The sequence below is a fragment of the Artemia sp. Qi Xiang Cuo genome, chromosome 1 (assembly GCF_049724085.1).
Source record: "Artemia sp. Qi Xiang Cuo chromosome 1, ASM4972408v1, whole genome shotgun sequence".
Taxonomy (NCBI): Eukaryota; Metazoa; Arthropoda; class Branchiopoda; order Anostraca; family Artemiidae; genus Artemia; species Artemia sp. Qi Xiang Cuo.
Window position 1 is genome coordinate 74,321,840 of NC_142794.1, and position 14,552 is coordinate 74,336,391.

At 35.2% G+C, this 14,552-nt stretch overlaps 1 protein-coding gene across 3 annotated transcripts in view; it reads left to right on the forward strand.

The window, feature by feature from the left end:
• LOC148956713 (dehydrodolichyl diphosphate synthase complex subunit DHDDS-like) overlaps positions 1 to 14,552 on the forward strand; it is a 32,046-nt gene that overhangs the window by 11,979 nt on the left and 5,515 nt on the right. For 2 of the 3 annotated variants that reach the window (XM_089096124.1, XM_089096120.1), the window contains exons 3-5: positions 1,189 to 1,350; positions 6,271 to 6,419; positions 9,910 to 10,094. In XM_089096124.1, coding sequence (XP_088952250.1) covers positions 1,189 to 1,350; positions 6,271 to 6,419; positions 9,910 to 10,094 — 496 coding nt within the window. The remainder of the gene's footprint in view (positions 1 to 1,188; positions 1,351 to 6,270; positions 6,420 to 9,909; positions 10,095 to 14,552) is intronic. The other variant, XM_089096130.1, reaches the window with a different exon arrangement.

The window sequence follows — 14,552 nt, forward strand, 5'->3', positions numbered from 1 at the left end:
CTACCATAAAATTTTTCAAAGCCAATAATTCCGATTTCATTGTTGGAAGCTCATTTCCCAGTGCTTAATTTTTATTTTCAATCAATATAGCGCGATTTGTCACTGCGCTCAAATCAGTTTCTATCTACTAAACATTATACTGAAATGCCTAAATATTCGTATTAATGGTTTGGACCATTTCTAGAATTTTCACAATATACCCTGCATTTGATATCTGAAAATCAGCGAAAACGCTACCATCAGAATTACTTGTTGAGTTCATCACTGGATCAAATAATTCAATTCCGGTTCGATTATGTTTACTCTGGTCTTCCTTCCCATAATAAGAAAATCCAAATAGGCTAAGACAAGTAAGACCGTTTTGTTTATTTTTATTTCATCAAAAGGCCAATCAAGTACCTACATTTCTGAGGGTATGTAGCAGTATTTAATGGTGTAATTTACTTTTCAAGGCGTTCAATTTTTTGAAAATTTCTTTTTTTGTTGCCTCTTATAAATACCGTCTATCCAGTTTGATATTGTAAAGGGTAAATATTTTTTCATTTTTTCTCTTTTTGCAGATTTAGCTCGCTATTAAGGGAGATGGGAACTCCTTCCAAAGACTTGTCTAATAAATTCCTTCAGGAAAATGTGAACCATCAATCGCAGTTTTGAAACCAAAATGATTTTGTGACTCCACCTCCGTGATCCATTACGTCCTGGGTGATTATTCCTTGTATTAGAACTAAATAAATATTTAGCTTTTTTCAAACGAGCATTAAAAGGTGCATATAAATGTTGGAAGCAAGAAGAATCTCTCCTTTTAGGTGTCGTACTGGAATTAAAAACGAGAGGATTCTTTTTAGGAGGGGCCAAAGGATGGCCCAGGAAAACTTCCAGAATTAATTTCATAAAGTTAGGATGAAAAAATGAACTACTAGTTTTTTTTTTCTTATTAAGGTTTCTTAACACCCTTTCCTTTTGTGCAGTCAGGAACATTTTTTGGAGAGCTGGCGAAACATTGGCTCAGTTCTCTTTGCTTATAATTTACGTATAATTAATAGATTTGGATAGAGTGTATGCGGCTATGTTGGCCTTTGATGGGTTTGTGCTGCAATGACCTGTTAATTGTATTAGCAGTATATATGACTTAGCCTGTTGAAAAAGGCCTGAACTTTAATCCCTAAAAAAATTGACTTTATATTGCAGGTTTGACACTCTCTCTCGAACATTGGACTGGTGTAGGAATATAGGAATCAAGCAAGTCACATTGTATACTTTCAGCATTGAAAATTTTAAAAGAAGTAAAGAAGAAGTTAATGAACTGATGGTCCTTGCAAAAAACAAATTTGAAGAGCTGCTAAAGGAAAAGTTAGTATACGGATTACAAATAATAGCTTCTTCTTGTTGTTACTCTCTATGGGATACTATAATCCTTCATATGTGATTATGGTTTTTATGTGTATCCTCAAGAATCTTTACTAGTGTTCTTTGGTTTCAAGTTGCACCCTGAACTTTGCTCATGGAGGCTTAGGAGTGGGGGGGGGGGAAGGGGGCTGAAACCGAAGCATTCTAGTTTGAAATGAGGTTCAAGTCTTCGCCCATTTAGCCTATATTTATTGTTCATATCACTGCTCTAAAAAAGGAAAAATATCACGATGGCAATAGATATATCATCTCACAGAAGGGACGGGCGACCTCTATTTCTATTATGTAGCAGACCCCCTCATGCCCGTGCGATAAAAAAAAATAGTGATAAAGAAATTATTTTCCTCCCGATTTTGACTACCCTCTTACAAGGGTTGCCATTCCACTCAGACATTATCAGGAAATGTTCTATCAGAGGTAAAAAAAAAACCACCATCTTCAGAAAACCTCTACACATGTTGAATTTTTCAAAATACGTTTTAGCAGGTTTCTCTTTCCTCACATTCTCTAACTAATTCTGATTTCATAGAACTTTCTTTGTGACTTTCACGGTTCATTTACATATTGTTGTTGTCCTTGCTGGAGAAGGCTAGAATTATTTCAAGCATTTTTCACTCTATGTCAGTAGCAAAACTAATAAAGCTTGCATTTTTCACATCCATGGTCATTAGGTCCAAAAGGTCCATTAAATCATTAGGTCCAAAAGTTTTTTCATAATGCTAAGTCCAAACTGTTTTTGACACTAGACTCAAAACTTTGATGCGCTGAGCAATAACTTCCCTTTTTTTGGGCTGAGGTGTGAGACAATGAAAATCCAACGATCCTTAGACTATAACAGTATAGAGGGAAGTCGAGACTTTAAAAAGTTGGTTTGGGTTTGTTGATTGCCTGGGATTGGTAACCTTAGTCGTAGTTTGCTGGGAAAGTGAATGGAAAGTCGAAAGTGTTGAAATTTTCTTTAAGCTGGGTATAAAGGTGCCTACTCCCTAAGAGGCTTTCTATCCATTTACACTCCTGCCCTCTACAGTACAAACTGTAACAGGCTTTGTGGTTTTATTGTTGAGGAAAGCCCCAATTTTTTATTCTTTCGAGCCTGCTAGTGCCTTAATTGGATATAAAAATTAGTAGTTTAAGATATCATGACTTCTCTGAATCTTAACAATTTTTCTGAGGGGTTGTAATTTCAAGGTACAATTTATTTTCTGGAGCAATTGTCATTTTATGACTTAATGCTATGTGTTGTTCTCTGAATCTTAGTGCATTTTCAATCTTACTCTTTTTACTGTTGAAAATATTTTATTTTCATGAAAAAGCAAGCTGTTTACGAAATAGGGCTAAATATCATTATTTCTACAAAGGACATTAAATTGGTCACTTTTACTTGCATGATATCGTGCAATATTTTGAAAACAGCTATTAGAGCTTTGACGAGGAATCGAATCACAAGCTGATCAAACTCCTACAATCAAAAATGAAGGAAGTTTAATGATAGCCAAAAATGGTCTCGGAACTGTGATGAACTGATAATCCATGTTTCTTATCAAACAGTTCGTGGTAACGAACTCTAAGTAAGCAGAGACCCGGCTCAATAGTAACCAAAACTTTAAAAAACGGAATTTTGATACCAGTAGATACATCAAAAGACTTGGATTTTTGTGCTAGTTTCAAATATTTAAATTTCATTAAGTTTAGTTATACACATCAAAAGTTATGAGCCTGTAAAAATTTGCCTTATTTTCGAAAAAAGGGGGAAACTCCCTTAAAAGTGATAGAATCCTAATGAAAATTAAACTATCATATGCAACGTATCAGAGAACCCTACTGTAGAGGTTTCAAGCTCCTACCTGCAAAAATGTGGAATTTTGCATTTTTCGCCAGAAGAAAGATCGCAGATAAGTGTTTGTTTGTTGTTTCTTTTCCCAGGGGTGATCATATCGATCCAGTGGTAAAAAAATATCGCGAGATGGCTCATTCGAACAGAAATTAAAAGTTCTAGTGCCCTTTTTAAGTGACCAAAAAATTGGAGTGCAACTAGGCGCCCTCTGACGCTCTTTTTTTCCCAAAGTCACCCGATCAAAATTGTGAGATAGCCATTTTGTTCAGCATAGTCAAAAACCTGATAAATATGTCTTTGAGGATGACTTAATCCCCCACAGTCCCGGGGAAGGGCTCCAAGTTATGAACTTTGCCCATTGTTTACATATAGTATTTGTTATTTGGAAGTATGCAGACGTTTTCAGGAGGGATTTCTTCTGGCAGGGAGGGGGGTCGGAGGAGGAGGCTACGTGGGAGGATATTGTTATGGTGGAAGGGATATTTCTATGACGGGCCCCGCGGATTTCCCAGCATTATTTAAAAAAAAATGTTCAGAAATTAAAAAAAAAACAAGTCTTTTTAACTGAAAGTCAGGAGCGACATTAAAACCTAAAACAAACAGAAATTATTCCGTATTTGGAAGGGGCTGTCCCCTCCTCAACGCCTTGCTCTTTAGGCTAAGGTTTTTTTTTATTGTTTTAACAAATAGAGTTGTGAGAAAGAGTCAAACTTTAGAGTAAAGAGCAAGGCGTTGAGGAGGGGACAGTCCCTTCCATATACGGAATAATTTCTGTTCGTTTTAAGTTATGTCGCTCCTTACTTTCAGTTTAAAAAAACTGTTTTTTTTTTAATTTAATTTTTGGAGAAGTAACATCTTTGTTGTCTGATGACCAGATGAAACGGATATTTGAACATCGGATCTATTGGAGCTACATGAAGTAATTTTCTAAATAGAAAAATGAAAAATTTGGGATATAAAATTTGCTAGTTCAGTGACAGTGTAGCGGTCCGTGACTTTATGAAAAATATACACAGTTTTAAAGAAAAACATATAATTGGTAGGATTAATCTACAACATCATAGGGTTAAAGGTGAATCTCTTAAGAGTTATTTCAAAGGAAAGTCTAGTTTCCACAAAGTAGGACTTAGTTAGTAAAAGTTAGCAAAGTAAGTTAGATGTTAATATCTTAGCAGGTTCACTAGGCTAGTCGACTTCAAGCTGGTAGGCTTATTAGTGACATAACTCTGTCATTTATATCTACCCCTACCTTTTTCAGTACCTGAAAAAAACAGTATATCGTGGTTAACGGTACTAATAAGGAACGAAGTCAACGTTATATGGTGTTCAGGATTTTTTTTTCTATGACATAAGTGCCAGTTTTCGTTCTTTCAAAATTCCCATTGAAATTTGGAATTGTTGCCGTCTTTGGGAAACTTTGCCGTTTGCGCTTTAAAGTTCTTAAAGCAATTAGAACTTCTGTTTACTTCAATTAGCTCATCGCAATTGTTTAAAAAAACAAACAGTTTTACCCTGTAAAAGAAGGCCCGCGTTATTTTGGAAACAGAATAAATACAATCTAAAATTTGACACACTGGATGCAAAAATTGCAAGTCATCATGATTATAAACTAAAGCACTTTGAAGATATAAATGGTGATTTTCCTTTTTTGAAATGAAAATGACCCGGTTTTAAATAATTCTGAGTGCAAAGGGATCAAATACACAGGGGTCTGCTTTTCGGAGTAGTTTTTCATTGCACCACGTACGTGTTTCATAAGCAAATATTTATTGAAGCTATGAGATTCTCACTCAGTGGAATCACCTTGAATTTTGAAGTAATTGACTCCTAACATTGCTGGTTATTCTTATGCATTTGCAATTAAAAATCTTTAATGCCACCTGGAGCTAATTGATGTTTTAAAGTTTCATCTTCTTAAAAGAGATTTACTGAAGGATTCTAGAATTTAGGAACGCTGCATAATCACAATGATAAGTTTTCTCCAATAATGTGAAATTATTTGTTACTGCCCACGTAAGAGTAACATTTACATTCAATATGCAAAATTTTTACTATGTAAGCTCTTAAATTTGTGTTTGAGTTCAAGTTTTACTGCGCGCTACGGTTTAAGTGTAAGGAGTGACACTCGACAGATGGGTTTAATTTTCTGGGTGATCTCCTTTGAGCAATATACGTCCTTGAGGACTTCAACTCATTTAATAATTATGACTGGTACCATACCTATACCAAGTCCTTGATTTTCTTCATTTTTTTTTCTTCTTTACCCGATCCTTTAGTTTTAAGTCACAGCTCCAGACCACTAATCTTTATTTGAAAGGGCCAAGTCCATAAAAAGTATTCCAGGAGAAAGGATTAAACCGGAAAAAATAATGAAAAGTTTCACGTGTTTTTCTGAATGCTGGAAAATTTGTAATATTGTAATGTCTGTTTATTCTTAGTATGGAAAAACGTATTCCTAATTTTTTTTAAGGAGTATTTAAGAGGATAGGGTTTTACTTCACTTTGTTATGATACAACGCGTTGTTAACTATACGTTTTTCACTATTACTATGAACAATGTACAAAGAACGAAATATAAGAGTTTTAAGTCACTGCGTATCTATTATTTTTTTTTTTGGGGGGGGGGGGATACCTCGACACGGCTTGGGGCTTAGTTCAAACCATAAAATGGTTAATCCTATGAAAATTAAGCGCATTCAGGATTTAAAGATTATTCTACAAATAAAAAGGCCTTTATTCGCATCAAGGCTGTATCTAAGGGGATGGGGTATTTGAACCCCCTCGTAATGTTTTTCTGACTCGTAAAAACGTAAAAAAAATGAATATACAACCCCCTCCCCCACCCCTCCCCCAGAAAAAAACCTGGATACGGCCCGGATTCGCATTGATATTGAGCCTCTGTGTCAACTTTCTTTTTTTCAGTCTAGCATTAGTAGTTTGTGTTATACTTAGTTTGTGCTGTACTCGGGCTACTCATAAACACATCGTTTGGATACCTATTTGAATTTTTTCATTAATATATTTTTCAGAGAGAGGGTAAAAGAAAACGGAATTAGAATCAAAGTTATTGGTAACATATCCCTGCTGCCTGAGGATTTACAGAGACTCATTGCTAGAGTTCATCTGATGACAGCTGGAAATGATAGAGCTATTTTGAACATTGCCATGGCCTATACCTGTAAGTTGGATCGTCGATTTTTAGAAGTTATGTACTTTTTATAGTATATACTTGACTGACTAAAGTGGTATTATTTCTAGTTCCACAGTTGATAATTTTCGAAATGTGGTTCAGAAGCATGAAACGATGGGGGGGGGGGGGCTACTCTCCTAATTTTTTAAACCAGTTTTGATAAAAAAAAAAAACAAAAAAAAAACACTGTTCTTCACTAATTTAATCAAATTCTTGATCTGGTTTGAAAAATAACTAGCTAATCAGTAAGATTTTTTTATAATCCTCCGCTCCAGTGGCGTATTAACAGCCCCTGCCCCCCCCCCCCAGAATTTTATAAATAGTTTAATGTCTTGCTATCAACAGTCCGCTGCATTTTTTGTGGTATTCCACTTCATTTTTGTCAGAGTACTGCATATCAAATAGATTTCTCTCCATTAAAGATCATTTATATATCTGTCAAGATTTGAACCTACACTTTTAAGATCTTTCTCATGTCTTTAGCAGAGAATCGTCATTCCATCCCTTTGATCGAGCCTTTGGTAAGTTTTATTTCATACTTATTGTAGTTACGTTTGATCAGGTTGAAAGTTGCTTAAGCTTTGTTGCTGGTATTTGAATTGACACGACTCAGTGATATTTAAAAAGAAAGTGCAATATATATTGACTATCTTAATGGCGAAACGAAACTGTCTACAATCTGTATATCATTCTGTTTTTCAAAAACATTGCGTTTGGCTTATGAAGATGGTGCTTTAGCTTCTACTCGAAGATGGCACCATTCGAAGATGGTGCTTTAGTTCCAGTTGTTGAGGCAAGGGTAGAAGGTACTCGGCTAATCTCATTTCTGGCAAAACCATTCCAGTCAAAGGGATTATTAATGAATGACCTTTTTTATCGCAGCTTTATACACAATTTTTTCTTTTTTCACGTTTTTAGATGCCCGGAAAAGACTGAATATTAAAAATTAGCCCTATAACAGCATTGCATTGACGCTAATCGTCAGGTCAGTTTTCTGTATGGTGTAGATCTACAATTATTTTCCACTGTGTTGGCTAACATGAAAACCTCAACAATGGTGTAAATAACTGATTTCACTTCAAATTCTAATAAATTATTCTACTTGTAAATCCTAAGCGTAGTAATACAAGGGGTATTCGGAGTGTTGTTCCAATTGATGATGGATAGCGGAAACAAAAAATTGTTTGAGCATTTCGAATCATTAATTAAAAGCGCAAAATATACATTTTCTCTTTTGCAGAATGATATCGCCGATAGTGTAGGTAATATCAATCGAGACGTAATTTTGAACGGAGCAAAAATTGCGAAGTGTTTTTTTTATATTGGCTGATGAGATGAGTGATATAACTTCAAAAGGCAGCTTGTTCTACTGGTCCACTTTTATGACGATCATCAGATAGAAGAAAATTTTTTTTCGTTTTGGCGCTGCGAATGACTTGACTGGCGTAGATCTTGCAAAGTTGATTATTCGACTTTGCTTAGAGCTTGGATCGGACATGGACAAGTTAGTTGGAATTGGCTTTGATAGATGTAGTGGCATGTCCGGTTCGCACAAGGGCATCCAAGAAGAGATACGAAAGCAGTATCCACTTGCCATTTACATGCATTTTGTCTTGCATTGTTTAAACCTTGCCTTGGTGAAGGCCTCCAGACTGGACTTAATTCAAATGCTATATGGATACTTGCAAGAACTTGTTTTTTTTTCCTATTCCCCCAAACAAATTGAGTCATTAGCTTTTGCTCTGTCGCATACAAAAAATCAAAAAATCCTTTGCTTTTGTGACACATGGTGGCTTGAAAGGCTTGATAGTATTGTCACTTTTCTGGAGCTTTTCCCTGCTGTTATTGGAGTATTGGAGAGTTTTGCTGACAACCAGTCTGATTCAGGTTAAATGGCGAAAGCCAACTCCAAGTATTAGCCATTACCGTGTTTAGCTTCATGTTCCCATTGATTCTTGTTGAAAAAGGGTTTCCAGTTCTGCTTTCTACTTCAGTTGAAAGCGCTTACCTACCGTGACCTACTTACCTACTGTGAAGATATTGCTTTATACAAGTCTGTATTAAAAGATCTGGTGGAAATGGATTTCCTTCTTTTTGTGGAAAAGCAGTATAGATAGCTGAATGTGATGGGGCCTTCACCTTAATACCAAGAGTCCAACGTCGGCTATTCTCCTCTTTCAGACTCTTCTCTTTTTTACAAAGACTTCGTCTTTTCCCAATACCTCGAGCAGCTATGTGGAGAACTCGATAGGAGATTTTTAATCACCGGGATCTACTGTATTCCAAATCAGATTTCTGTTCCCATGTTGTATTTTCGATGCTGTGTCAGCTCAGGTTGGGGCGAAGCTGCAAAATATAAACAGTTTTGTTTCTCCAAGACTAGCCTCTGCTGAACTAACTGCCTGGCAAGCGAAATCGACGTCTATAGGTGAATCACCATCCTGATAAAGTTTCTGAAAATCTTGGTGCGTGTGACAACCGCTTCTTTCCAACTGCGCATTCACTCTTGGTTATATTCTCTCTATTACCACGACATCTGCAGAGCATTTATTTAGCACGCTAAAGCAGCTTGAAATAAACCTCAGAAATCAGCCAGGAGAATGCAGGTTGAATGGTAGTTCACACATGTCTATCAGTTAAAATGAGAAAGTGGATATTGACGATGTTTTAAGCGACTTCGGGAGGAAATCAAGAAGGATTGAAATATAACAATTTTTGACAGTGCTTTTGTTGCTTTGTATCTGATTCAAGGATTAGCAAGATTAAAGCTCTTCAATTCGGCTAATTGAAGTCATTATTGTATCTTTTTGCTTAGTAGCATAGTAATAAACAAGCTCAAAAAAGGGACTATGACAGTAATGTACTTAGTGACTTGTAAGTTTCCTGACTTATGGTAGCTCTTAGCTAGTGCCCCCTCCCCCGAACGGAAATCCTAAATACGCCGCTTTTTCACCGCCGAAAAAAATGCTTCGTGATCCCTCTTATCATGCTGCTATATAAGAAAACTTGTTCACATAGCAAATAATCAAATGAAAAGTATAGTTCGATAAGCTTGCTTTAAAAAATAAAAGATATGTCTGACTAAGCCACTAGCGCTTCAATTAAAAAAAGGAAATTTAAAAATGTGGCTTTTTCATTTGTTCAGTTTTAGTGGTATTGATATGCGTGTCTAGTTCGACTTATGTATGTAATCTAGACACGTGTCTGTCTGAAGACAAGTCACAGCAAATGCCTGAAACAAGTTACAGCTAAGTATCCAGTTTAAAACTTGTCCCTATATTTGTTATTTTTGCTTAAGAGAGGCGTTCGCAGGTATAACAGGCTAAAATTTCATACCTAAGCAAACGCATGGGTAAATGTACTTGTATAGATATAGACGTTTTGCTTAACTTGCATGGAATCCCTGCTTTAAGTACATAAACTTTATACGAACTTGCCAAAGTGTTTGAAAATGCCAATTTTATCTGCTTTATTTCAGCTAAAGAAGAAATGACACATGCTATAGAAGAGATATTTTGGGGAACACGAGAAGATTTATTAGTACCTAGTGATGTGGACGATGATCTCATTAACCAATGTCTTTATACATGGGAGTCAAGCCATCCAGATCTCTTGATTCGTACCTCTGGCGAAGTAAGACTCAGTGACTTCATGCTCTGGCAGGTCCTTCTTGTTTTATTACCATCTTCAAATTTACATCAGTTCTACTATGTTTAAAGGACATAAAAGTAACAAGTTTTTCTTTGCATGCTTAAACAACCGGTTGTAGTATATATGGTTTTTCATTCATGCAATGTTCTGTGCAAATTTCCATGGTGTTTCAAAGAGTAATTGGGGGATTTTTACGCAAACTGGGACTGAAATTTAGCGTGTTGGATTGCTCAGTATTGTGTCCTCCGCTCTAATTTTCAGAGAGATGTCCTTTTAGAAAATGAACCACCCAGAAGACCCAGATAGCTGTAAAAACATCCAAGGATGTCTTCTAGCTTGAATTTTAACCGATTTAGGCTGTGGGGTTATAAAGGTGGATATTTTCTTATTGGATTGGCAGGGTGGTTTTGCGTACAGCCAGCGGCGTCCCCAATCGGTCCCAGCCCTATAGGTTGCTCTTTTCTTGTAATTGGTCGCACAAAGTTTTCTATTTCGGTCACATTTTTGTAACTAATGAAATACCAATGATAAGTTTCTTACCATTTACAAATGTCCATATTGTATCTCCTTATCTAGGTTTCATACTATTGAAAGTTTTTACTCAATTTTTTTGTTAGGAGGGTTACTTCTACGTTATTATCGGAATATTTCCTGTGAGAGAAGATGTCTTGAAATGTTGCTTTAAAGTTTAAGCCGGTTTTCAAGTATAGATACGATTACCCGTGTGGTTATACCTGAGGAATCCCCCCCCAGCCGAGCACCAAGCGCGGTGGTCTAAAATGTTGAGTGAGTAGACATTAGAACGAGATTTTACGAGAATTTTTCTCCTTCCAAGGACACTTCGGTGAATTATAAGAACATAACTGTATAAGTTGCAAAGTAAATAAATTGTTTTACTGATTGTTTGAATAGACGAAAGAAACTGGGTGTTTACTTACAGAAGGAAATTCTGTTTAGAGATCAGAAACAGAGTAAAATTTATCACAACTGATAAATGCTATAGAATTACAAAAAGACGAAAGCTTCAATGAAAATTCTTCGTTAGTTTAAATACGTAAATTGATCCGACTGCTTAGTATAATCTTCAGAATTGAAAATTATCTTTGCAAATTATTCAGAATTTTCCGTGAGTTTGTGGAAGAAGGCGTGAGTCTGTCCTTTGGTTGTAATCTGCCTCTTTGGAGATTACGTTGTCGATTGTGCAGGGAGGTCTAAGGCCGTGCCTTAGAGTTAACTATCAATTTCAGTGGTTACAAATTCGGCAATTTTAATGAAAAATTTGATGTTTGATGCTGAAGAATTGATACCCGTGGCTTTGCCCTGGGCATTTAATATCGTGATTATTGTATAGAAAGATTTCCGTCGTATCCTAATAGATTCATGTATACTTTTCTCCTATAAACTGTATGCAAGAAAATTTTAGAGATTTAACTCACGTTTTGAGAGTTGTTTGAGGTGAGTTTGATCAAAAATTGCTATTTTAGTCCATAGTCTAGAAATCCACAATATTAGTAAAAGTCGAGATTCATGTCGGAAGTACCTACGAGAGTAACATATTCTAGTTCTCTCGAGAGAAAAAATGATATCTGTTAGCCAAAAACGAATGATTACAGATTAATCGTAGTCTTAACGGGAAGTTCGAGTCCTTTAATACCAAGAAAGTAAATCTACAATAGATTTACACTTGTTTAAAATACCTTCGAAAACCGTAAAGAAAACTTTACTAGTATTCTGAAAGTACTTGGAGTCAGCTCGTAAGATGACAGTTCATCTTACGATGAGACGTCACCGTAACAAAATTTAAGAATCTAGATCTTACGGAATTTGTGAATCATATGAGTGAAGAAAATTGCTAGGGAACCAAAAGAGGGGTCTGATAGAATATCCAAGGAACGAAAAGAGGAGACTGACAGAATACCCGAGGGGATGAAAGGAGGAGGCTGAAAGAATAGCCGTCGAAATAAAAAAGAGAAAGCACAGAGAGAAGATAGGAGGCTAAAAATGGAAACAATCTCAAGGTGAAATTCCCAAGAACCTCATCAATCGCTGCGATAGATTTAATGCGTAGGGTAAATTTTCAGCCAATGAAGGAAAACGAAGATGTACACTTGTATATATATAATTTAGAAAAAAAAATCCAGAATTAAACGGTTGACCGGAAAAACACTGAAAAACTAAAATTCCACCCTGCATAAATCACAAAGCACAAACTGCGTTCGCGGGCTTCCTTACTTATGATGCAAGGGACTTTGAAAACTGAAACAAAAACTATTCTTGAGTGATTTGAGTTATCTCAGGAACACTTCTGTCAAAAATTAAGAAATGAAAAAAAAAAAACGAGAAAATTGTAAAGAGTTCCAATACAGATTAACAGATTTAGAACGGAAATAATTATGAATATGCAAATATAACTTGATAGAGAATCCCGAAAAACTGAAAGAGATAATTGGAGGAACTTTCCGAAAAACAGGAATGGAACAAGCTTTAGAACTTATGACCGGCATTCGCAAAATTAATCTAGAAGAAAAACAACCCAGAGAGCTTCGAAATAATTACTAGGTTAGCATACGATTATGTCTCCTAAGATTATGGAGGCAATCTTATGCTTTAACAATAGTCAGCTTCCTTACGAATAATCACTTCGTCATCCGTTTTAATTGACAGTTTTGGGCGATTTTGTTTTCTAAATATTAATTTTCGAACCTGATTTCACTCGCTAGACTCTGAAAATATTCAGAACTATTAATTGCATCAACACTTTTGCCTAGAACACCTGAATCATTTAATTAATCTAAGTCCAGGGCAGTTTTGCGTTTTCTGATATTGGATTTTGTTCCATTCTTTGAATAGATTCGGACGGAATGCGCTGATGCAGTGAGCGGAGTAACACACAGGTCCCGTAGTGAGCTGTCAGTAGTAGTATTGTATTCTCAAGATGATTCGCGGTTTATTTTTTTTATCTTCACTGGCGGTATGTGTTTTATTGTCACAAGATTAGGATGAAGTAAATGGATCTTTTGGTGTCAAAATCATTTTGACATGCCTGGCAGACCAACTTTTCCTGTTTTTTTTCTTGCATTCTTTTGTAAAAGTGTCGACTTATCCAGCTTTCTAGTTAACGAAATGATGGCTTCAATTTTTTTTTTGTGCCTCCTTCAGATCGCTTCGCTCGTATGTATGTGGAAAATCAAGTGTGTGTTTGTTTCTGTATGCACGCTTTTCTCTTTGCAGTAAAAGGCCGTTAAAATAATACCATAAAAGAAAAAAAAAAATCAGAACAATATTGATGGTACTGTTCTGCCTATAATTATAAAAATCTTCTTAGTTATTGTTTTAAACGGGTTTTTTATAACGGCTTTTATTGAATTTTCAACAGTATCTCTCTGTTTATTAGCAATCTTTATACACACTAAGGTAAATTTCAAGTGCCCCTTTGTACTTTTTTGTACGAACATCTCATCCGACAAACTGCTGTCTAAATTTTTCATATTTTGAGTTATTTGTGCAATGATGAAAATCCTGGATTTTACCAAAGAATAGAAAACCAAGCTGAAAAGAACAAGCTGAATACTTTTTTTTCGTGTTCTTGACAACTTCTGCTTCCACTGCTGCACAGAGGGTTGTATTATGTGCTGTTGGTCATATTTATATGAATTTTTAGTCAGTTAATGCTCATTCTTGGGGAATGGTCGGTTAGTTCTTACGACATATTTTAACCTTCGGTGACTAAAATTAAGGAAAAGCTTTAATCGGGAACTAACCCAACCCATGAAAATGTTTCACAGCCCAAGTTTATGATTACGGGTTCGGTTCAGATTAAATGTACCTTATCTGAGTAGCAGGTACTTTAGATTATGATGGTAAGCAATTGAGTTTCCCTATTGGTATATATATATATATATATATATATATATATATATATATATATATATATATATATATATATATATATATATATATATATATATATATATATATATATATATATATATATATATATATATATATATATATATATATATATATATATATATATATATATATATATATATATATATATATATATATATATATATATATATATATATATATTCATTTACGTTATAATTCTTCCCTTCGAGATTGCCTCTTGGTAACAGTAGGCTACATTTTTAGATGAGCATCTCAATTATGTTGGAATATAAACTGAATTTTGCTATGAATGTGCATGTACATTATTGACATCTATAGTAATATAGGAGTGAATATAATATTTCATAATCCCCTGCTTTTGAAATTTTACGGCATTTATTTCTTTTGTGAATCTGATTGAGGTAGGCTTTAGTTAAGGCTGTGAACTATTTAGTGCCAGACTTTTAATTGCATTAGTGCCCTGTTTATAAGCAATGCGCGTCAAAATTTTAGCAAACTTTCCAGCAAATGCACGGTTTTTTCTTTCATTTTTTTGGCCTTAGCATTTAGCTGTGACTC